This window comes from Venturia canescens, chromosome 5 (assembly GCF_019457755.1).
Source record: "Venturia canescens isolate UGA chromosome 5, ASM1945775v1, whole genome shotgun sequence".
Taxonomy (NCBI): Eukaryota; Metazoa; Arthropoda; class Insecta; order Hymenoptera; family Ichneumonidae; genus Venturia; species Venturia canescens.
The window spans coordinates 21,569,394-21,595,405 of record NC_057425.1 but is presented as its reverse complement, the minus strand read 5'-3'; the positions used below and the strand labels follow the sequence as shown (position 1 = coordinate 21,595,405).

At 34.3% G+C, this 26,012-nt stretch overlaps 3 protein-coding genes across 3 annotated transcripts in view; 1 reads left to right on the top strand and 2 right to left on the bottom strand.

Annotated features, from left to right (window-relative positions):
- Positions 1-26,012, bottom strand: part of LOC122411264 (organic cation transporter protein-like) — a 522,699-nt gene that overhangs the window by 118,953 nt on the left and 377,734 nt on the right. The gene's annotated exons all lie outside the window — the stretch shown is intronic.
- Positions 2,893-5,854, top strand: LOC122411262 (uncharacterized). Its single transcript, XM_043419950.1, has 3 exons — positions 2,893-3,063; positions 3,155-5,228; positions 5,373-5,854. The coding sequence occupies exons 2-3, from the start codon at positions 3,445-3,447 to the stop codon at positions 5,386-5,388; spliced, it is 1,800 nt and encodes a 599-aa protein (XP_043275885.1). The 5' UTR covers positions 2,893-3,063; positions 3,155-3,444; the 3' UTR covers positions 5,389-5,854.
- On the bottom strand, positions 7,034-7,899 carry LOC122411267 (uncharacterized). Its single transcript, XM_043419959.1, has 3 exons — positions 7,665-7,899; positions 7,336-7,567; positions 7,034-7,241 (listed from the first exon to the last, which is right to left on the bottom strand). Exons 2-3 carry the CDS (start codon positions 7,565-7,567, stop codon positions 7,084-7,086), a joined length of 390 nt encoding a protein of 129 aa, XP_043275894.1. The 5' UTR covers positions 7,665-7,899; the 3' UTR covers positions 7,034-7,083.

Here is a 26,012-nt window from a genome sequence, read left to right as displayed (position 1 = left end):
ATAAGTGAGTTCATGCGTTGTAAGAGAATATGTAGAAGAATCGTTTATTCAAAAAAAAAAAACAGCACGATGTTTCTGAATTTTTCATGGGAATCTGCAAAAAATCTGATTTACTTCGAAATGCTGTAGAACATAAATTGATTATTAAAGTTCGATGCAAAGCTTGTCAATATACGACCACAGATGAACAAGCAAATAATATACTAGTTTTGAGCTTTCCGCGTGTTAAAAAACCTTTTACTTTACAGGAATTAATCGAACATAGTTTGTCTCAGTGGAATCCGATTGAAGGACATCAGTGCAATGCTTGTGGCGGAATGGGAACACTCTTAACAAAAACTTCGCTATCAACTGTTCAAGGCGTTTTGATTCTTCAACTTTTAATATTATCTATAGATCAAAAAACTATGAAACTTTCAAAGATTGATTTTAGTATTAAAGGTATTCCATCCGCTGTAGTTACTGTATGCGGCGAAAAATATAAAGTCAATAGTGCTATTTTCCATCATGATCGAACAGTATTTGAAGGGCATTATACGAACATGTTAAGATCTGGTACGTCATGGGTTTTTGCTGATGATGCTAAGGTCGAAAAAAGAAGTTGGCCGAGAAACGCCAAGAATAGTTATGTGTATTTCTTGGAACGAACAAAAAAATGAATTAACGATAATAGTTGTGTCGTAACATGTCCTGTGAATTTTTTTCAAGTTCACAGTGCACAAAAAGTAGTCAAATCAAACCGTGAAAACAGCATGAGTGCTGTAAAAAAATTGGAGACAAGTACATTTATGTTTTATGTAACCTCGACTGTGTAAAACCCGACGTGTTACTCGTGTAGTCCAAAAAATAAATGCACGATGATTTATAAGATGTTATTCGATCTATTCTCTGGAAACTTGCTTCAATAATGAGCAATTCATTACTAAAGGTTATAAAAAAAAACTATTTCAAACGTAATGAATAAAAAAAATGAATCTGTTAAATCTTGGTAATGTATGAAAAACATTTGGTTCAAAGGAACAAAAGGTTGTCAAATAAATGCAAAAGGGACGAGTACATCGGATGACGAATAAACAAAATATTTAACATAATGGTATGTAAAAAAAATTACGAAACCAACTGTGTTTGAATAAAACAATTAAGAAAAGCTTTCACAAATCATGAAAAAACATTATATTAAAAAAAATAAAAATCTGGAATTATTTTGTAAAGGAAAAAAAAATTCAAATAGAACGTGAAAAATTCATTCTTACGGGAAGTATCCGGAACTTGAGAAAGTTCTAAAACTTGCTTCAAATGAGCAATTCATTACTAAAGGTTATAAAAAAACCATTTCAAACGTAATGAATAAAAAAAATGAATCTGCTAAATCCTGGTAATGTATGAAAAACGTTTGGTGTTCAAATGAACAAAACGTTGTCAAATAAATGCAAGTGACGAGTACATCGGATGACGAATGAAAAAAATTAAAAACATAATGGTATGTAAAAAAAATTATGAAACCAACTGTAAATAATTCCAACAACACAATTAAGAAAAGCTTTCACAAATCGTGAAAAAAACATTATATTTAGAAGAAATACAAATCCGTAATTATATTGTACAGGAAAAAAAAAATCAAATAGAACGTGAGAAATTCATTCCTACGGGAAGCATCCGGAACTTGAAAAAGTTCTAGTGAATCAAAAAGTTACCAAAAAATCGCATCAAAGGTAAAAGTCATTTGTTACTCTATGGTGACAGATACTTAGAAGAAAATCGATTCTTCTCAGACTTTCAGGATCCCTTGGTATTCACAATATTCGATGTCGATTTCGTGTCGGTACAAATTATGTTTAAATATGTGCTAAAAGTACTTGTCCGGCCCATCACTTTTCATTCAAATTGTTCATTCAAATAAAAATCAAACTAGACCTTAATTAATGTATTATTTTTATGGAACTAGTATTAACGCTGCCGTTACACGCCCACTTGAATTCGAACATCATCTCATATATGCTCGGCAGCAACTATTTCTTTGCGACAGTTCACTCATGTTTTTATCTTCATTTTAACAAAGTGCAATTGTGTATGTGATAATAAAAAAAACGAGATTATACAGACGAATCCTCTCGAAAATTTCAATATAAACTGGAGAGTTAATTTGGAAGCTTGACAATTTTTATCGTCCGAAGGGTATTTTTTCATCAATACACAATAATATCTCTTGTATATTACAGAAAAATTGAATGCAATTAAGTTAAAATCTCTTGGAGATAATTTTCTCAATTCCCTCTGTAAGCATACATATGATCCATCACATCTAAAAGAGCCCTGATTTTTATTTGAATGAACATAATTTGTACCGATACGAAATCGACGTCGAATATTGTGAATACCAGGGGATCCTGAAAGTCTGAGAAGAATCGATTTTTTTCTAAGTAAGTCTCTGCCACCATAGAGTAACAAATGACTTTTACCTTCGATGCGATTTTTTTTTGGATTTGAACGTTTCTCAGAACAATTTCATATTATGAAAAATTATGTATTATATACTAATAAAATACTTATCCTCCGATTGGTGCCATAAATTGTAGTGCTGCACATAACTCAGATATGGTAACTTTTTTGATTCATTTGAACTTTCTCAAGTTCCGGGTGCTTCCCGTAAGAATGAATTTCTCACGTCCTATTTGAATTTTTTTTTCCTTTACAATATAATTACAGATTTGTATTTTTTTTAATATAATATTTTTTCATGATTTGTGAAAGCTTTTCTTAATTGTTTTGTTGAAATTATTTACAGTTGGTTTCGTAATTTTTTTTACACACCATTATGTTTTGAATTTTTTTCACTCGTCATCCGATGTTATACTCTTTACTTCCATACGAATTTAGATAATTTTCTGGTTACGGACCCTAAAACGAATGATCATTTGGAGCACGATGTTCTATTGTCAACGGAAGCATTTTCCTCGGATAATATGCAATTTTTGACAACTGTAAAACAATCCAAAATTATCAGTGACGAGATTTTACAATTTCCGTTACTCCTACAACCACGAGCTCCCGGCAGAAATTTTGGTAAATAACGTGATGATCGCTACTTAGGTTGATTATTTTTGGTTTTCAAGTTCAATATAATAATAATATTATTTTTTATTTTTTATTCTAGAACAACCCGTTGAAAAAAATTCTCCAGAAATATTGATACACACGACTCGCCAAAATAGCGACAATAAAAAACAATTTCCCATCGATGAGGAGGTTTCAAGCGGGCTTACTTCTTTTGAGTTGTTCTCTACGAACCCAATTCTAACTTCAACATTATGCGAACAGGATTCTGGTGAAAGCTCTCATGTCAACGATGAAGAATAGAAGCCTGAAGTGGAAAATTCTTCGGATTCTGAATGTTCTTCATCCAATGAATCAATTCGGCGCACATCTGATCAGCCTAAAAAAAAAATGTTGAATATATCGTTGGGCATGAATAGGCCGGGAGTCTCTGCACCAAATGATGCAGATTTGCATGTAGCAACATCCGCTACTCCGTCCTATTCAAAAAAACATTTCTGTTTTTACTGTCAAAAATTTCAAGTAAAAATTGCCCGACATTTAGAGGCAGTACATGGAAACGAAGAAGAAGTAAAAAAATTCACGCGACTTGCCATAAAAAGTAAAGTAAGAAAGGCAGTAATTGCAGAAATTAGGAAGAAGGGGAACCATCTACACAATAACGACACTCGCTTTAACACGGGAGAGCTTCTAGTATGTCGACGGCCGAATGTAAGAATGCAAAGAGGGGCTGGAGATTATTTGGCTTGCGGAAATTGTAAAGGTCAGTATGCAAGGTCGAGTATCGGACATCACTTTAGTGAGTGTACAGGAACTTCTGGAAAATCCGAACACATTGCGGTGTCAAGTGGAAAAAAGGCAACGGCTCGACTTCATGAAACTGCCAACGTTTTGGTGCGAAAGTGGATTTTCCCCTATCTACGAGAGGATGCAATTGTTCGAGGAATTCGCTATGATGAATTGATTATTTTATATGCAAATAAAGAATGCGAAAAATACGGTGCACACCAACATCATTATGCGATGATAGGCGCCCGTCTCCGCTTGCTTGGACGATTTTTTGAAGCTATCAAAGTCTTGAAACCGGCTATCAAAGTTTTTGCGGATGTCTACATACCACGGCACTATGACAGCGCAATAGCTGCTGTACGAGTGGTAGCAAATTTCAATGAAGAAACCCGTATGTTCGCACATCCAGCTGTGGCGTCAAACCTCGGGACCTTAATTAAATACTGTGGCGAAATCTTAAGATCAGAAAAAATCAAAACTGAATTAGCTGCTGAGCAAAAACAAGTCGAGGATTTCTTAAAATTAATGGCGGAAGGTTTCGGTACGAGCATCAACAGAGCAGTGGCTGAGACTCAGGCGCAAAATAACCGACGAAAAAAAGTCGTTTTACCGTTAGACGAAGACATAAAAAAACTTGATAACTTCATCAAATCGGAAAGAACCAAATATTTCAACGAATTGAAGGAAAAATTCTCATTCCTCGCATGGAAAAAACTCGCAGAAGCAACATTACTTTCGCTGCAAACTTTTAATCGACGGCGCCCTGGCGAAATCGAACGAATTCACGTTCAGGATTTCGAAACGCATCAAAACATCGACAAGGTTGCCAATAAGGACTCATATGAGCGTTTGTCGGGTGAGGGAAAAAAACTGGCAAAAGAATTCGTACGATTCGAAATCCGCGGAAAGAGAGGTAGAGGGGTCCCCGTCCTTGTGGATAAGAGCGTTTTCGATTGCATGCAATTATTATTAGCATATCGAGCTGAGGCTGGCGTCGCAGGAAAAAATCCCCATTTTTTTGCGCTTCCCTCGAGTAATGAAGAATGCTATCGGTATTTGCGTGCCTGTAATTTAATGCGAGAATTTTCCCAAAAATGCGGTGCTTCAATTCCGAATACTCTTCGTGGAACACAGCTGCGGAAACATATAGCCACCCGTTGCATACAGCTAAACTTGAAAAGTGGACAAGTCACCAATCTAGCGAATTTCTTGGGTCACGAGGAAAAGATTCACAAAGACATATATCGACAACCGGTTCTTGAAACCGATATAATTGAAATGTCGAAAATCTTGAAAATAGCCCAAGGCCACGACGATTCGTCTGATGAATCTGAGGAAAATGAAACAGATAATTTGAATAGCCGAGAAGTTCCGAAAAAAAGAAGGTAATAATTATATCTTCTGGATACTGCAGCTTTACTCGTATGCTGAAAAAAAATCGATTGAATTTGGTTCTTGTGATATTTAATTGATAAATTCTTCATGAAAGTAATAAAAACGTAATATTTTATTCAATTTTTTATTTACAGCCGATTTCAAGGGTGAAACAAGTTTGGTATCTGCAACCAATTCGCGACGGTGGACGACCGAGCAACAAGAAGTGGTTTTGAGTCGTTTCAAATCGTTGCTAATGTCAAACAAAATTCCATCCGGAATGGAAATTGAGAAGATTTTGAAAAAAGAAAAATGTCTGCAGAACAGGACGGTTGCGCAAGTGCGTACATGGCTGCATGGCCAACGGAAAAAACTGATTGAGACAGATGGATGCAGTAAAAAAAAAAATTGAGTTTGGAAGAACACGTACTGAAGAAAACGAGAAAAGAATTTACAGAATAAGAATAACTTTACTTTTTTTTCACATGTACACTTCATGAAATTTTCAAGAATTTTTCCTGTTTGTATTAGACCGGTGATATGTGTTGTTTAAAACGCAATGAAAATGTAATTGTCTTTTGTACGATAAAGTTGTACAAGACATGAAATTTTTCGCAATAAAAACTTTTCTTTTGAATTGATTTTGAACAGATTTGTGATTACCACCAATTTATGCATAATTCTGATATAAACAAAAAGCTGTGAAATAACTTCGACAAAAATGATTCTTTTTAAATTAATCGTTTTATCAGTCACTCTGTTTTGCGATCAGTATTACGTTATCTTTTTATAGCAAACGAAAAATCATATGTGAAGTTCTTCGACCCTCCGTGGATAAGCCAAATTTTATTCGTCGGTTCGACTACGCCAATTCTTTCAAAATATATTTCCCTTTTGTTGATTTAGACTTCTTTTCAATTGGACTATTTTTTAAAATGGCCTCAAAAGAATCGAAAAATGGATGTCCTCACAATCCAGGATGCGCATAATAATAATACAAGGACAGCATCATTATATATATTTGTAGTTTTTTACGTCCTCAAAAATGAGAATTCATACATAACGTATAGGTAGAACTATTGAACCAAATTATTTTTATGCAGTGTCCTCATAATGGCTGCATGGCCAATGTCCTCAAAATCACTGAACAACATAGCAGATATTTCGAGGACAGGGTCCTCGTATAAGTTATAAGTTTGTCATGTCCTTGAAGTACATGTTTCGTAGACAAGTTGTAAGAAGAATGTGTCCAAACCGATCGTTCGATTCAGTGTCCTCACAAAGTGGATTTAATCAATGTCCTCGAAATTAATCGAAATCGTACGAGTACCTTTGAGGACAATGTCTCGTTACTTTTTGCTGTTTTCACACGACCTCGAAGAGCACCATACGTAAACCGCACCATTATGAAGACTGTCCTCAAAGAAGCGAAAAGTCCTCAAACTAGTATGTACTCTGTAATAACGTAATGGTAATAACGTAAAGTAACGAAATGGTCCTTGAAATAGGGGATAGGTATATATATATTTCTATATGCACATATACGGTTATATATTATACAATTTTGACTCAATTGAGTCGTGTATTCATATATAATGATATATGGTTGGGTCTAGGTATACGATTTTATATATAATCATGCCCAATTTAATCCGTATACGTTCGAACATCAGGCGACTATATTGTCCGAAAATTCTTCAGATTTCATCATTCATAATTGGATATGATTATATATGTAATAAAAAATTTTTGAAAATTTTTTTGCTCGCATAGAAAAAACCTTTATTTAAAAAAATGTTATTATGCTACTGGCAATAATTGAAACGGCGATTACCTTCGCGAAAAAAATGAGAGAAATGGAACTATTTACGATTTATTTTTTTGAGCCATTTTTTCGTTGGCTTCATGTTTTCTTTTAAGCTCCCCAATTTTCTGCGACATAGCATGACGTACTTCTTTTTCAGTCTGAAGTAAGCCATCCTTGTTTTTCCATCCTTTTTTCTCTGCTCGCATCATAGCAAAATCTTTAAAAGAGCAAGAACATTCATTAACGTTATGAAAAACGATTTACAAAACTTGCGGAAATCTTTAAAAAAAAAACGATATTTAAATACTTACTCAAAATTTCATTTTTGGCAATTTCATTTAACGGCTTTACGAGTTGATTGTTCCCCGGTTTATTTTGATGAGCACGTGCAGCTTGTCCAGTGAATGTACAGTTCAAATAGCCAGAAGGTTTAAAAACACCGACAATTAATCTTCGAGCAAGATGAGAAGCTTGTGAAGCCATTGCCAGAGCAGGTTTCAATTCGGAATCCTTACAATAAACTTGATCCACAAGTTTTACCATCTGATCCGTAAAAACATAACCAGAAAAAGGATAGTTAATTTTATTTAAAATCATAAATAGAGGAATCCAAATAATCAAATTTTAGATGTATACACACCTTATCTCCTGACCAATCTTTTCCAAAAAGGTCATTTGAATCTGATAACCCGAAATCAGCTTGAACAGGCTCGTTTCCTTCATTTTCGCTTTTCTTTTTTTTCCATGTACGAATCCCTCGTTTTTTTCGTTCTTCATTTTCAAATTGTTATTTGTTTCGTTTTCAATTGATTCTCGATCAGATTCGCTGCTCAGAATTTTTATTCATACCAAATATTTTTGTTTTTTGCACTGCGATAATCCTTTTTCCTTTATGTTTCCAGCGGACTGCGGAGATGAATGACTTCTTTTTTTTAGCTGCGTATTGGAGGTTGAACCTTTTGCTTTTGACTGCTTGCTTTTATTTTTTTTTAGAGCTTCGTATCTTCGATTGACGAGATTCAGATCATCTAAACATTATAGTATTAATGATAATTTTTCGTTTATTCAACTGGGGAACGACACACTTTTTACGTTCCCGTAAAACTTTGAACGTTCAAAAAAAGGAAAACGAAGCAGCAAGATAGTTTGTAAAATGCCATGAAATATATCTTAACTCACCGGAATGCAATAAGACTTCTCCTGTGTACTCGGTACCTGACCATAAAAAACGAACGTTGTCTCCTTCATTTGGTGGATGCTTTTCATCGAAAATCACGTCTTTATCGAGGATTTGACAAACTGAATTGTCGTCGTCGCACAAAACGATAAACATTGTTTGCGATTCTTTTTATTCACATAATTTAACTGGTGAAATACAATTGTGTGAAGTAAGGGTACACTTAGAAAACACGCACGTGCGCCCACTTCGTTTTTTGCAAAGAACAAATATTCACTTACGCTTGAATAAAACACGGGCTTACGTCTACTTTGTTCTTGTGCACAGAACGAATATTAGAATATTATAGAATATTGCTATAACGAATATTACAACACTGCTGAATATAATTAAACGAAGTACCAATAAACTATATGAAACACGCACTTATGCGTCGTCACTACGTTTTCGGGCAAAGAACGTCCGACGGAATTTACGAATGTCAGAAGTGGCTGCGCATTGTATGAACATTTCGTTAAAACCCTTTGTTCGTTCGCACCCGCGCGCGCGGCACGCGGGAACGTTTCGGCTCCCGCGCGCCGCGCGCGGCTGTTGCAATACTACGAAGAGTTCGAGAACGATAGAGGTCAAAAAAGACGAATTTGAGGAAGACGAAAAATATTGAATATCGATACAGTGACACACCATTTGAGAGAAACCGTTTGATACGATTGTCATTCTCTGTCACAAAATGACTGTGATAAAACCAATAAAAAGTGAATATTGTTTCGTGCCGAAAATCTGTAAGTATATACTTTTTTTCGTACCGTGTATATCGTAGTGAATATCGAATACGTTGTGTTCGATCAAACGGATAAATACATATTTCGTTCTCATGAAAAATTAAGCCGTTGAATTTTTCGTTCTACTCGCAAAGAAAATAAAACTTCCGAAGAAAACTGAAAATTTATTCTCTAATTTATGGAAACCGTCTCCTCATTTATTACAGTGTGTTCGTCAGTGTTTCTACAAAATCTTGAGACAAGTATATATGTATTTCACACGAATTTGTCAAAATGTCATCGGATGATGCCGATCACAACTCGCCTGTCCCAAAAAAAAAAGTACAAACTCTACAAGACAGGTTCTTCTATTACGGTACGTTTTGACGATCTTTTTTGTTTTACGATTATATGTACCTGGACAGGAGTCTCAGTGAAACCCTATGTGACACTCATGTAGTTCAAAACACGAATGCACGATGATTTATAAGAAGTTGTTCGATCTGTTCTCTCGAAACTTGCTTCAAATGAGCAATTCATTACTAAAGGTTATAAAAAAAAGCCATTTCAAACGCACTGAATAAAAAAATGAATCTGTTAAATCATGGTAATGCGTGAAAAACGTTTGGTTCAAAGGAACAAAACGTGGTCAAATAAATGCAAAAGTGACGAGTACATCGGATGACGAGTGAAAAAAATTCAAAACATAATGGTATGTAAAAAAAATTACGAAACCAACTGTAAATAATTTTAACAAAACAATTAAGAAAAGCTTTCACAAATCATGAAAAAATATTATATTAAAAAAAATACAAATCTGTAGTTATATTGTAAAGGAAAAGAAAAATTCAAATAGGACGTGAGAAATTCATTCTTACGGGAAGCACCCGGAACTTGAGAAAGTTCCAGTGAATCAAAAAAGTTACCATCTGAGTTATGTGCAGCACTACAATTTATGGCATCAATCGGAGGATAAGTATTTTATTAGTATATAATACATAATTTTTCACAATATGAAATTGTTCTGAGAAACGTTCAAATCCAAAAAAAAATCGCATCGAAGGTAAAAGTCATTTGTTACTCTATGGTGGCAGAGACTTACTTAGAAGAAAATCGATTCTTCTCAGACTTTCAGGATCCCCTGGTATTCACAATATTCGACGTCGATTTCGTATCGGTACAAATTATGTTTAAATATGTGCTAAAAGTACTTGTCCGGCCCATCACTTTTCATTCAAATTGCTCATTCAAATAAAAATCAGGGCTCTTTTAGATCTGATGGATCACATCTATGCGTACAGAGGGAAACAGAGGGAATTAAAAAAATTACCTCCAACAGATTTTAACTTAATTGCATTCATTATAAAAAAATGCAAACAAATTTTTCTGTAATATCCAAGAGATATTATTGTGTATTTATGAAAAGGTATCCTTCGCACGATAAGCATTGTCCAGCCTCCAAATTAACTCCCCAGATTATATTGAAATGACGGCAATTTTTACTACACATTTTCTTCTTCAAACGAATTTTATTCGTTATAGCAACTAATCTATTCTATTACTGAAGATATTCAGCTGATAATAAATCGCAATTTAATAAATTTTCGAGCAGATTCGTCTGTACAATTTCGTTTTTTTATGGTCACGTACACAATTGCACTTTGTTGAAATCAACATTAAAAAATGAGTGCGACACGGGCATTTCTTGAAATTCGATGAAAAGTGATTCCTTAGTGTATTACTATATACCCTTTCTTAAAAAAAAATTTTTCATATATCGGAATGTAAAGCCTCTATCCGTTGCAATGGTTTCGTTTACGCGATGCCATGAATTGTTGCGAAGAGATAGTTGCCGCAGAGCATATGTGGAATGATTTCCAAATTCAAGTGGGCGTGTAACGCCAGCGTTAATGCTAGTTCCATAAAAATAACGCAGAAATTAACGTCTAGTTTGATTTTTATTTGAATGAGCAATTTGAATGAAAAGTGATGGGCCGGACAAGTACTTTTAGCACATATTTAAACATAATTTGTACCGATACGAAATCGACGTCGAATATTGTGAATACCAGGGGATCCTGAAAGTCTGAGAAGAATCGATTTTCTTCTAAGTAAGTCTCTGCCACCATAGAGTAACAAATGACTTTTACCTTCGATGCGATTTTTTTTTGGATTTGAACGTTTCTCAGAACAATTTCATATTGTGAAAAATTATGTATTATATACTAATAAAATACTTATCCTCCAATTGATGCCATAAATTGTAGTGCTGCACATAACTCAGATGGTAACTTTTTTGATTCTCTTGAACTTTTTCAAGTTCCGGGTGCTACCCGTAAGAATGAATACATTTATGTCCCCTGGACAGCCCTCGTCAAATATTAATTCATTACAACGTATGAAAAACTATGATCAAAAAAAATTCAACACCTATAAAAAACTACAAGCTCGTCATAGCAGCTCAAGAAAACATGATTGAACCCTCAAAAAATAAAATCATACATTGTTTCTTGAAAATGAAAAAGGAAATTGAAAATTGTCCGAGTAAAAGTCTGCTTCTAAAAAAACTATCCAAAAACCAAACTCATCATACACTTTATGAAAAACCTTCTTCGTTATCATTCAAAAGAATATCGAACCTCGTAAAAACACGCTTCCTTCCAAATAATTATTACAAAATAATTCACAAAAATGACGTCTCAAATGACCATCTCAAATGCATTAATGAATAACCTCGAACCTGTGATATGGAAATACGTAATCTCAAGACGTTCCGCTCAAAGGAACTGAATGTTGTCAAATAAGTGCAAAAGTGAAAAGTACATTGCATTGAGAACCGAAAAAATACAAATGTAGTATATTTAAAGAAGATTAAAAAATACAAATAATCAAATGATAAACAAAAGAAAAACAAAAACACAAAAAAATCGCAAACACAAAAAGTTATAATAACAAAAAATTACGAAGATTTTAACTTACTGAATAGTCAACTAAATTATTGAATTTTAGCCGTTGTGAAATCATGTTCTAATGGGCTTTGAGAATACTCGTCTGCCTCAGAACGTTTTAGCTAAATTACTAAAAGATCGACAACCATAAGAGTTACAAAATCTTGCTTTTAAGCAATTATATAGAAGAACAATGCCACCCATTTTTTTTATAACCAGCACATATAAAACTGTGGTTAATTTCGAGTTGAGAATACTCTTCCAGCCCAAGGAGTCCTGACTGAGTTACTATTCGACAGTAGAAACTTATAAGGAAACCGAAATCTTCCTGCCCATGACTTTTTGAGAAAATGGCTAATCCAAAATATCATATCAAAGGTGAAGTCATTTTTCACTTTATGATAGTAGAGATTTATAAGAAAATCGATTCTTCTCCGACTTTCAGGATCCCCTGGTATGATTCACTACATATTCGACGTCGATTGGATCGGTACAAGTTATTTTTAAATACGTGTTAAAAGTACTTGTCCGGCCCATCACTTTCTATTCAAATTGCTCATTCATAAAAAAATCAAAAACGAAGCTAATCCGCATGTTAATATCATGGAACAAAAAAATCATATTTCTTTGAATTCCTCGAAACGCTCGTGTTTACTTAACTGTTGATATTTATTGATTTTAACCGGATAAAATTGTATACGTCGATATAAAAAATAAACATACAATCGTATGGCTGAGTCCGATCGAAATTTTTCAAAAAATGCGACATATTATCATTTCAATATTCTCAGCATTAGTATACGATGGTTCCTATACTGACTATGGAATTTCTGCGCTGAAAGAAATGAGAGGTAAAAATTGCTTTCATTTTGCAATGTAAGCTGAGAAGTTATCTTGAATGCTTGAAAATTTGTATCGTGCAAAGTATATTTTTTTTATTTAATGGATGCACAATGAAATCCCTTGTAAAATACGGGGAAATTCGATTAGATTTTTTTCACAATTTATTCAATTACCTAAAGATATTATTGTCAACTCTCTCCGAATTCATACTTGTGGTTCATCAATTTTAGGAGAGCCCTGATTTTTTTATGAATGAGCAATTTGAATAGAAAGTGATGGGCCGGACAAGTACTTTTAACACGTATTTAAAAATAACTTGTACCGATCCAATCGACGTCGAATATATAGTGAATCATACCAGGGGATCCTGAAAGTCGGAGAAGAATCGATTTTCTTATAAATCTCTACTATCATAAAGTGAAAAATGACTTCACCTTTGATATGATATTTTGGATTAGCCATTTTCTCAAAAAGTCATGGGCAGGAAGATTTCGGTTTCCTTATAAGTTTCTACTGTCGAATAGTAACTCAGTCAGGACTCCTTGGGCTGGAAGAGTATTCTCAACTCGAAATTAACCACAGTTTTATATGTACTGGTTATAAAAAAAATGGGTGGCATTGTTCTTCTATATAATTGCTTAAAAGCAAGATTTTGTAACTTTTATGGTTGTCGATCTTTTAGTAATTTAGCTAAAACGTTCTGAGGCAGACGAGTATTCTCAAAGCCCATTAGAACATGATTTCACAACGGCTAAAATTCAATAATTTAGTTGACTATTCAGTAAGTTAAAATCTTCGTAATTTTTTGTTATTATAACTTTTTGTGTTTGCGATTTTTTTGTGTTTTTGTTTTTCTTTTGTTTATCATTTGATTATTTGTATTTTTTAATCTTCTTTAAATATACTACATTTGTATTTTTTCGGTTCTCAATGCAATGTACTTTTCACTTTTGCACTTATTTGACAACATTCAGTTCCTTTGAGCGGAACGTCTTGAGATTACGTATTTCCATATCACAGGTTCGAGGTTATTCATTAATGCATTTGAGATGGTCATTTGAGACGTCATTTTTGTGAATTATTTTGTAATAATTATTTGGAAGGAAGCGTGTTTTTACGAGGTTCGATATTCTTTTGAATGATAACGAAGAAGGTTTTTCATAAAGTGTATGATGAGTTTGGTTTTTGGATAGTTTTTTTAGAAGCAGACTTTTACTCGGACAATTTTCAATTTCCTTTTTCATTTTCAAGAAACAATGTATGATTTTATTTTTTGAGGGTTCAATCATGTTTTCTTGAGCTGCTATGACGAGCTTGTAGTTTTTTATAGGTGTTGAATTTTTTTTGATCATAGTTTTTCATACGTTGTAATGAATTAATATTTGACGAGGGCTGTCCAGGGGACATAAATGTACTTGTCTTCAGTTTTTCACAGCATTCATGCTGTATTTCATGTTTATTTGCCGACTTTTTGTGCACCGTGAACTTGAAATTTAACAAGATATTAAAAAATCGAAATCATAATAGTGAAGACCGGTTCATCTCTTCTTTATATTACGACAATATATAGATGTGATCTGATATCGTTGATTTATTTCTCAATTTGTTCTAAGAAAAACACATAACTATTTTTGGCGTTTCTCGGCCAACTTCTTTTCTCGACCTTAGTATCATCCAGAGATCGTCAAAAAAAAATTTTTTCATTTTTAATTTTTACATTGATCAAAAATGCACACTGGGAAAATAATTATTATCAGTTGATTAAAAATTTAAATCAGTCATTATTTCAAATTACATTGTCAATTGAAAAACCAATTTCTAATTGATGAAGGAGATATTACCAATTGACAAAAAATTTCCAATTGATGGAGAAGATATTGTCAATTGACCAACCAATTTCCAATTGATGGAGGAGATATTACCAATTGACCAACCAATTTCTAATTAATAAAGGTGATATTGCCAATTGACGATAATTTTTCAATTGATCTAAAATATTCTGTCAATTGATCATATAAAATTCAATTCTAGAGACATTTTTAACCAATTGGTAGATCATACATTGTCTGGTTTACGCATACATAGTATGCGATACGTCCGTGAAGATCTTCGACGCTTAGGTCTACCGGCTCCATGATTTTCGATGTCTAGTTATTTTTCTCCATGGTTTCCGATGTCTAGGTCAACGGTTCCATGGTTTTCGATGTCCAGGCATATTGCTCCATGGTTTTTGGTGTCTAGGTATACTTCTCCATGGTTTTCGATGTCAAGGCAAATTCCTCTATGGTTTTCGATGTCTAGGTATATTACTCCATGGTTTTGGATGTCCAGGCCTATTGCAACATGGTTTTCGATATCTAGGTATACTTCTTCATGGTTTTCTATGTCGAGGAATATTTATCCATGGTTTTCGATGTCAAGGCATATTCCTCCATGGTTTTCGATGTCTAGGTCGACGGGTCCATGGTTTCCGATGTCTAGGTCGACGGATCCATGGTTTCCGATGTCTAGTTCGACGGATCCATGGTTTCCGATGTCGAAGTCGACGGATCCATGGTTTTCGATATTGACAGGTCGACAGCTCTATAGCTTTCGATGGCTAGGTCGACTCTTCTGATTTTCGAAATTATGAAAATCTGACATCGGAATTGTGCTCAGCAGTCACAAAAACTCTCGAGAAATAATTTCAGGTTAATGGGATTGATTTTAAGAAAGTCCTTCAAGATATTATATTTGACACTTTAAATTTTTGAAATTTTAAACATTCGACATCAGATTTCTGCTCAGCGATCCCGGAAACCTTTCAGTAACAAGTTTCGGGCCAATTGCATTGTTGTTCAAGAAATCATTCGAAATATCAGATTCATCACTTCGAATTTTTGAAATTTTGAAAAGTCGGCGGCAGATTCATGTTCAGCGACACCTCTGAATAACAAGTTTCAGGCCAGTTGGATCAATTTTTCAAAAAGTGGTTTGGAATATAAGATCCGCCATTTTGAATTTTCGAAATCTAGGAAATCTGATACTGGAGTTGCGCTCAGCAGCCCCAAAAACCCCCGATCTCCATCAATCTATCGTATTCCATGTCTAAATTGTATCGCTCATTATCGATAAATATATAATCATTTAACAACATTGTGGGCGAATTGACGAAGAACGATCTGGTCTTCATCGATTGACCAAAAACTTTTTATTTAATGGACAAATTTACGGCATTTGGCAAAACATTCTCCATCAATTGGAAAATTTCTGTCAATTGGCAATACATTTTTCATTAGTTGCCAATAATTTCCAATAATTGATCATTTCATTTCCACAAATTTAAACTGTTCAATCAATTGAGAATCGACTAACGGTAACTTCCAAATTCTCAAGCATTTTGCAATACCCCCTGTCCAATTACTACTTTTTCAAGAAAATAACAATAGTGTTCTTCGTGATTCTAATTTTCGGAGAATGAATAATAACTATCAAAATTCGTGGCAAAAAAATTATTGGGGCTGATATCTGCTTTGACATCGAAAACAATGGAGTCACGGACCTAGACCTGGAAAACCATGAATCCGTCGACCTAGACATCGGAAACCATGGACTCGTCGACCTAGACATTGAAAACCATGGAGAAATATACCTAGACATCGAAAACCATGGAGAAATATACCTAGACATCAAAAACCATGGAGAAATATACTTAGACGTCGAAAACCATGGAGAAATATACCTAGACATCGAAAACCATGGAGAAATATACGAGACATCGAAAACCATGAAGCCGTCGACATAGACATCGGAAACCATTTAGAAATATGCCTAGATATCGAAAACCATGGAGAAATATACCTAGACATCGAAAACCATGAAGCCGTCTACCTAGACATCGGAAACCATGGACCCGTCGACCTAGACATGGAAAACCATGGAGAAATATACCGAGACATCAAAAACCATGGAGAAATATACCTAGACATCGAAAACCATGAAGCCGTCGACATAGACATCGGAAACCATGGACCCGTCGACCTAGACATCGGAAACCATGGAGAAATATGCCTTGATATCGAAAACCATGGAGAAATATACCTAGACATCGAAAACCATGAAGCCGTCTACCTAGATATCGGAAACCATGAACCCGTCAACCTAGACATCGAGAACCATGGAGAAATATACCGAGACATCAAAAACCATGGAGAAATATACCTAGACATCGAAAACCATGAAACCGTCGACATAGACATCGGAAACCATGGACTCGTCGACCTAGACATTGAAAACCATGGAGAAATATACCTAGACATCGAAAACCATGGAGAAATATACCTAGACATCGAAAACCATGGAGAAATATACCTAGACATCGAAAACCATGAAGCCGTCTACCTAGACATCGGAAACCATGGACCCGTCGACCTAGACATCGGAAACCATGGAGAAATATGCCTTGATATCGAAAACCATGGAGAAATATACCTAGACATCGAAAACCATGAAGCCGTCTACCTAGACATCGGAAACCATGAACCCGTCAACCTAGACATGGAGAACCATGGAGAAATATACCGAGACATCAAAAACCATGGAGAAATATACCTAGACATCGAAAACCATGAAGCCGTCGACATAGACATCGGAAACCATGGACTCGTCGACCTAGACATTGAAAACCATGGAGAAATATACCTAGACATCGAAAACCATGGAGAAATATACCGAGACATCAAAAACCATGGAGAAATATACCGAGACATCGAAAACCATGAAGCCGTCGACATAGACATCGGAAACCATTTAGAAATATGCCTAGATATCGAAAACCATGGAGAAATATACCTAGACATCGAAAACCATGAAGCCGTCTACCTAGACATCGGAAACCATGGACCCGTCGACCTAGACATGGAAAACCATGGAGAAATATACCGAGACATCAAAAACCGTGGAGAAATATACCTAGACATCGAAAACCATGAAGTCGTCGACATAGACATCGGAAACCATGGACCCGTCGACCTAGACATCGGAAACCATGGAGAAATATGCCTTCATATCGAAAACCATGGAGAAATATACCTAGACATCGAAAACCATGAAGCCGTCGACATAGACATCGGAAACTATGGACCCGTCGACCTAGACATCGGAAACCATGGAGAAATATGCCTAGATATCGAAAACCATGGAGAAATATACCTAGACATCGAAAACCATGAAGCCGTCTACCTAGACATCGGAAACCATGAACCCGTCAACCTAGACATGGAGAACCATGGAGAAATATACCGAGACATCAAAAACCATGGAGAAATATACCTAGACATCGAAAACCATGAAGCCGTCTACCTAGACATCGGAAACAATGAACCCGTCGACCTAGACATGGAGAACCATGGAGAAATATACCGAGACATCAAAAACCATGAAGAAATATACCTAGACATCGAAAACCATGAAGCCGTCGACATAGACATCGGAAACCATGGACCCGTCGACCTAGACATCGGGAACCATGGACCCATCGACCTAGACATCGAAAACCATGGAGAAATATGCCTAGATATCGAAAACCATGGAGAAATATACCTAGACATCGAAAACTATGGGACAATATACCTGGACTTCGAAAACCATGGAGAAGTATACCTAGACATCGAAAACCATGGAGCCGTCGACCTAAGTACAATTTCACATCCGCATTCTCACCAGCACTTCTCAAAAAAATAGAATTCGAATTTGAGTTCAAAACACCACTAACACAATATCATGCTCATGATATCTTTAGTATATAAAAAATGTAAGTTTACTAAATGATTATTGAATTAAAATACCACTAACACAGTAACTGCGCACTAAAATCAGTGAGCTTTCACATCACGATCACGATCACAATATATATAGGTGTCATCCATGGTCACGATGTTAGGTCAACTTGGACACTGACGGCGTTCCAACCTCATTATTTCATGCACATAATAGAAATGTCAGACACGGAAATATATAGGTATACAAAATATGTTTGGAACCAGATATCCCTAGTTCTTGAAACAAATAAACATCAAAAATGTGTGCGAAAAAATGCACAATTTTCTGATGAAATTAAAAAAATAATAATTAATATCTTTCGAATGCGTTAAGCTACAGAGTTGCAAGAGGTCGCAATCGATAGAAAAAAATAAATAAAAAATACGTCAAGTGGAAATATCCTATGAAATTCTGTGATTATTATTTTATTGAAGAAAGAAATTTTCGAAACAAGTAGAAAAGCGATGGCTCCTGTAAAGAGTCTCTGGCCGAATTTTGTAGGGTTTTTTCGCAATTTTCTTGCGGCAAAGAAAAAAAACATAGACTTTTTAAATTTAAAGGGTTTATTCAATGGTATTTCAACTCGATGGTAGAATTTTTTAACTCTGATATCTCTGGTAGATTCGGTGTAAAGCTACTCCACAGGAACCTATATGTTTCTTCATAGTCTCCACGATTCCAGGGGATCGGTTTATCTGAGATCAAAAAACCAAGGAGCGTTTGGATTAGTAAAGCAGTAGTTATCATCTGAATTAAAATTATACAGAAATATTGAACATTGAAGGATTTTTCCGTTTAGAAAAACCTTATTTCAATTTTTCAAAATGTTGCATAGCTCAATAATCCTTCAATTTCGATATTTCTGTATGATTTTAGTCCAGGCAATAGCCCACTACTTTACAAATCAAAACACTCCTCTGTTTTTTGATCGCAGATAAACGGGACCCCCGGGAATCGTGGACACCATGGAGAAGCATATGGGATCCTGTGGATTAATTTTACACGGAATTAACTCGAGACATCAGAGTTAAAAAATTCTATCATAAAGTTGAAATACCAATGAATAAACTCTTTAAATTTTAAGTCTGTGTTTTTTTCTCGTCGCAAAAAATCGAGGAAACCCCAAAAAATGCGGTTGCCATGGGGGGTGACCCCCTCAAGCCGAATCAGTTTTTTTGAAAATAAAAATCGTTTTATTATGCATGTAAGTTGTTTTAGGTATTTTAATACCCACTAGGGTGGTAGTTATTTGGGATCAAATTTATTTTACCCTTTTCGCCCCCTAAATTGGTTCGAAATACATAAAAAGTAATACTGTAATTTTGTCAGATTTGTAGAACAATGCTTAACCCTCGACCATGGGGATTGAAGTTTTCTGTTCATAATACATGGAATTTTTCTGCGTTTGTGGTCACGATTATACTGTGGGCCTCAATACATTTGGAAAATCTTGAAATTTCCATAAATTGTTTTACAAGCATGTTGCTACACGAAAAAAATTTTCAAAACTCCTACCCTTAAAATGTTGTATAGCATCACTATAAGAACCCATTAATGCGCAAAACGACAATTTTGGACACACAATTTCAAGTACGCAGTTTTAACTAAAGAAACAAAATCTGATATAGGAGATTTTTGAGAGTGCTCTTTCAGAATCTTGCATTTATTTTGTAAAATTAAATCAAAATCTTCATTATTTATTCGTTTTTAATTGAAAAGTCAAGATTTTCTAACATTTTTTTTTTCAAAGCGATTTCCCTTACTGTTGCTGCTCTCAAATAACCATATTATCGCCAGCAAAGATGTTCTTAAGGTCTGACGAGTCCAGAACACTGGTTATAAACACTTTTTTCTTACTCAGTTTTTGCATAATGGCGGCTTTTGCAAAACAGCATGATGAAAATCTGTATGATTTTTTTTCTCGAAAGTCTTGACATAACAAAGAAATGTTCCAGAACAAAAAGTATTGAGAATCTTCTAAAGAATACGTGTGATTTTTTTCAAAAATTTTCTAGCTATTTTTGTATTTTTGTAATATGGTTATTTGAGTGCAGCAACAGTAACGGAAATCGATTTGAGGGAAAAATACGTTCAAAATTTTTGACTTTCCAATTCAAAACGCAAAAATAATGAAGATTTTGATTTAATTTTAAAAAATAAACGCCAGGTTCTGAAAGAGCACCCTCAAAAACCCCCTATATCAGATTTTGGAGAATTTTTCTTTTGTTTTTCAGTCAAAACTGCGTACTTGAAATTGTGTGTCCAAAAATGTCGTTTTGCGCATTAATCGGTTAGTATGATGACGCTATACAACATTTTAAGAATAGGAGCTTTGAAAGTTTTTTCCGTGTAGCAACATGCTTGTAAAATAATTTCTGAAAATTTCAAGATTTTCCAAACGTATTAAGGCCCACAGTAAAATCGTGACCACAGACGCAGAAAAATTCCATGTATTTTAAACGGAAAACTTCAACCCGCATGGTCGAGGGTTAAGCATTGTTTTAAAAGACCCCAAATAACGACCACCCTAATACACACATATATACACACGCGGACATATTTTATTTCGAACTTAAATTTTACTTTGTTGGAATTGAAGTGAAAACTCTCCGTGATTATCAATTTAGTCTTTTTGATGAAAAAATTTCCACCAATGCAAAATGAAAAAAATACTGATTGCCTCAGTTTCGATTTGCCAATAGAAATTTTGTAATCAATCACTTTCGAATAGTCTGTTATGCGTTTACAGACAATGCGATTATATTGCCTTTCTATATTTTTGTAGTCCCTGGCTCTTTTTCGTCATTCCTGTTTTGGGTTATTTTATCTAGAGTCGCGGCAGCGACTCTGAGACAAGTACATTTATAAGATATGACGAGTTGCTGCCAGAGACTCTTTACCGGAGCGATAGCGTTTCCAATTGTTTTCGAAAATTTTCAAAATTTGTTTCTTCAATAATTAATTAACTATATCATTTCGGAGAATATTATACGTTGACATATTTTTTATTATTTTTTTTCTTTCGATTGCGACCTCATCGAACTCTGTGGGTTGACGCGTTGAAGAGATATTAATTATTTATTTTTTAATTGCATCAAAAAATGGGTCGGATTTTCGCACACATTTTCGATGTTTATTTGTTTTATATCTAGTGACAAATCTGGTGCCATAATACATTTTATATACCGATATATTTTTTTTCTGGTGCCATAATACCAATATATATCTATATATTTTCGTGTCGTATGACGTATGGTGTGTTGTTTATGCTGATAGATGATGAGGTTATAAAGATCGCGATTTGACAGTTCACCGATATCCCGGTCGGTAGTACAAGTATATACCTATATATTTCCGTTATGATATGACGTATGGTGTGTTATTTCAATGCTAACTAAATGAGGTTATAAAGATCGCGAATGTTACAATTCACCGAAACTGTTCCAATTTTTTCCGGTTCTGTAGGAAATAAATAAAAGCAGTACAATGTTTTAGTGAAAGTGGTGAGAAAAAAGTGAAGAAGAAAGAGATAAAGACGGAGGAATCCAAGAGTGTTGTGTAACGGAAAAAAAACCGAAAATTGTCAACAACGTTCGGATTGATGGTAAAAATATTTAGAAAGGTTAGATTTTTTCTATATATATCTTGAGATGTAGTCCGGATTCTGAAACATTAGAAATAAAAATCCATGCCTTCGCTCTTTCTCATCAGCTCTCTCTCTGATTGTATCATCAGACTTGTCGATGTTTGTTATTGCAGAATATCTAAAGACGCGGCATCGTCTTGTAATAAAATAACCCAAAACAGGAATGACGAAAAAGAGCCAGGGACTACAAAAATATAGAAAGGCAGTATAATCGCATTGTCTGTAAACGTATAACAGACTATTCGAAAGTGCTTGATTACAAAATTTCTATTGGCAAATTGAAACTGAGGCAATCAGTATTTTTTTGCATTGGTGGAAATTTTTTCATCAAAAGGACTAAATTGATAATCACGGAGAGTTTTCACTTCAATTCCAACAAAGTAAAATTTAAGTTCGAAATAAAATATGTCCGCGTGTGTGTATATGTGTGTATTAGGGTGGTAAAATAGCTAGAAAATTTTTGAAAAAAATCACACGTATTCTTTAGAAGATTCTCAATACTTTTTGTTCTGGAACATTTCTTTGTTATGTCAAGACTTTCGAGAAAAAAAATCATACAGATTTTCATCATGCTGTTTTGCAAAAGCCGCCATTATGCAAAAACTGAGTAAGAAAAAAGTGTTTATAACCAGTGTTCTGGACTCGTCAGACCTTAAGAACATCTTTGCTGGCGATAATATGGTTATTTGAGAGCAGCAACAGTAAGGGAAATCGCTTTGAAAAAAAAAATGTTAGAAAATCTTGACTTTTCAATTAAAAACGAATAAATAATGAAGATTTTGATTTAATTTTACAAAATAAATGCAAGATTCTGAAAGAGCACTCTCAAAAATCTCCTATATCAGATTTTGTTCTTTAATTAAAACTGCGTACTTGAAATTGTGTGTCCAAAATTGTCGTTTTGCGCATTAATGGGTTCTTATAGTGATGCTATACAACATTTTAAGGGTAGGAGTTTTGAAAATTTTTTTCGTGTAGCAACATGCTTGTAAAACAATTTATGGAAATTTCCAGATTTTCCAAATGTATTGAGGCCCACAGTATAATCGTGACCACAAACGCAGAAAAATTCCATGTATTATGAACAGAAAACTTCAACCCCCATGGTCGAGGGTTGAGCATTGTTCTACAAATCTGACAAAATTACAGCATTACTTTTTATGTATTTCGAACCAATTTAGGGGGCGAAAAGGGTAAAATAAATTTGATCCCAAATAACTACCACCCTAGTGGGTATTAAAATACCTAAAACAACTTGCATGCATAATAAAACGATTTTTATTTTCAAAAAAACTGATTCGGCTTGAGGGGGTCACCCCCTATGGCAGCCGCATTTTTTGGGGTTTCCTCGATTTTTTGCGACGAGAAAAAAACACAGACTTAAAATTTAAAAAGTTTATTCATTGGTATTTCAACTTTATGATAGAATTTTTTAACTCTGATGTCTCGAGTTAATTCCGTGTAAAATTAATCCACAGGATCCCATATGCTTCTCCATGGTGTCCACGATTCCCGGGGGTTCCGTTTATCTGCGGTCAAAAAACCGAGGAGCGTTTTGATTTGTAAAGCAGTGGGCTATTGCCTGAACTAAAATCATACAGAAATATCGAAATTGAAGGATTATTGAGCTATGCAACATTTTGAAAAATTGAAATAAGGTTTTTCTAAAGGGAAAAATCCTTCAATGTTTAATATTTCTGTATAATTTTAATTCAGGTGATAACCACTGCTTTACTAATCCAAACGCTCCTTGGTTTTTTGATCTCAGATAAACCGATCCCCTAGAATCGTGGAGACTATGAAGAAACATATGGGTTCCTGTGGAGTAGCTTTACACCGAATCTACCAGAGATATCAGAGTTAAAAAATTCTACCATCGAGTTGAAATACCATTGAATAAACCCTTTAAATTTCAAAAGTCTATGTTTTTTTTCTTTGCCGCAAGAAAATTGCGAAAAAACCCTACAAAATTCGGCCGCCATGCGGGGTGACCCCCTATGTTGGATTTAATTATTCCAATCGATCAATATCGCGTTATCTTGAAAAAAGATTCGAGTGCCTTAGTCATTGAAATCCTGTCGTTATTTAATGACATCGAAATTTATTATTCCTTGTAATTTTTTGAGTTTTTAAATAAATTAGCCGTAATTTGATTAAAAAATTTTTGTTTCCTTTTTTTTGATATCTCTTTCAATGAGACAGGGAATAATTTTAATTAAAAAATTTTTCAATAAATGTCTTTTCGCAAGTACACTCTGATGGGTGATAATATGGTCATTACATCTGAACGGTAGTCTCAGTGAATAAACCCTACATATGTTACTCATACAGGTAGTGTGCATTTCTTGGTACGAACAAAAAATGAATTAACAATAACAGAATGTCATCTATATTGTGCCCTAACATGAAGAATTTGATTTTCCAATATCCTGTAAAATTTTTTCAAGTTCACAGTGCACAAAAAGTAGTCAAATCAAACCATAAGTAACAGCACGAGTGCTGTTAAAAAATTGGAGACAAGTACATTTATGTTTGATGTCACCTGGACAGTAGTCTCAGTGAAACCCTATGAGACACTCATGTAGTTCAAAACACAAATGCACGATGATTTATAAGAAGAAGTTGTTCGATCTGTTCTCTCGAAACTTGCTTTAAATGAGCAATTCATTACTAAAGGATATAAAAAAAAACCATTTCAAACGCAATGAATAAAAAAATGAATCTGTTAAATTATGGTAATGCGTGAAAAACGTTTGGTTCAAAGGAACAAAACGTGGTCAAATAAATGCAAAAGTGACGAGTACATCGGATGACGAGTGAAAAAAATTCAAAACATAATAGTATGTAAAAAAAATTACGAAACCAATTGTAAATAATTTCAACAAAACAATTAAGAAAAGCTTTTACAAATCATGAAAAAATATTATATTAAAAAAAAATACAAATCTGTAATTATATTGTAAAGGGAAAAAAAATTTAAATAGGACGTGAGAAATTTAATCTTACGGGAAGCACCCGGAACTTTAGAAAGTTCAAGTGAATCAAAAAAGTTACCATCTGAGTTATGTGCAGCACTACAATTTATGGCATCAATCGGAGGATAAGTATTTTATTAGTATATAATACATAATTTTTCACAATATGAAATTATTCTGAGAAACGTTCAAATCCAAAAAAAAAATCGCATCGAAGGTAAAAGTCATTTGTTACTCTATGGTGGCAGAGACTTACTTAGAAGAAAATCGATTCTTCTCAGACTTTCAGGATCCCCTGGTATTCACAATATTCGACGTCGATTTCGTATCGGTACAAATTATGTTTAAATATGTGCTAAAAGTACTTGTCCGGCCCATCACTTTTCATTCAAATTGCTCATTCAAATAAAAATCAGGGCTCTTTTAGATCTGATGGATCACATCTATGCGTACAGAGGGAAACAGAGGGAATTTAAAAAATTACCTCCAAGAGATTTTAACTTAATTGCATTCATTATAAAAACATGCAAACAAATTTTTCTGTAATATCCAAGAGATATTATTGTGTATTTATGAAAAAGTATCCTTCGCACGATAAGCATTGTCCAGCCTCCAAATTAACTCCCCAGTTTATATTGAAATGACGGCAATTTTTACTACACATTTTATTCTTCAAACGAATTTTATTCGTTATAGCAACTAATCTATTCTATTACTGAAGATATTCAGCTGATAATAAATCGCAATTCAATAAATTTTCGAGCAGATTCGTCTGTACAATTTCATTTTTTTATGGTCACGTACACAATTGCACTTTGTTGAAATCAACATTAAAAAAT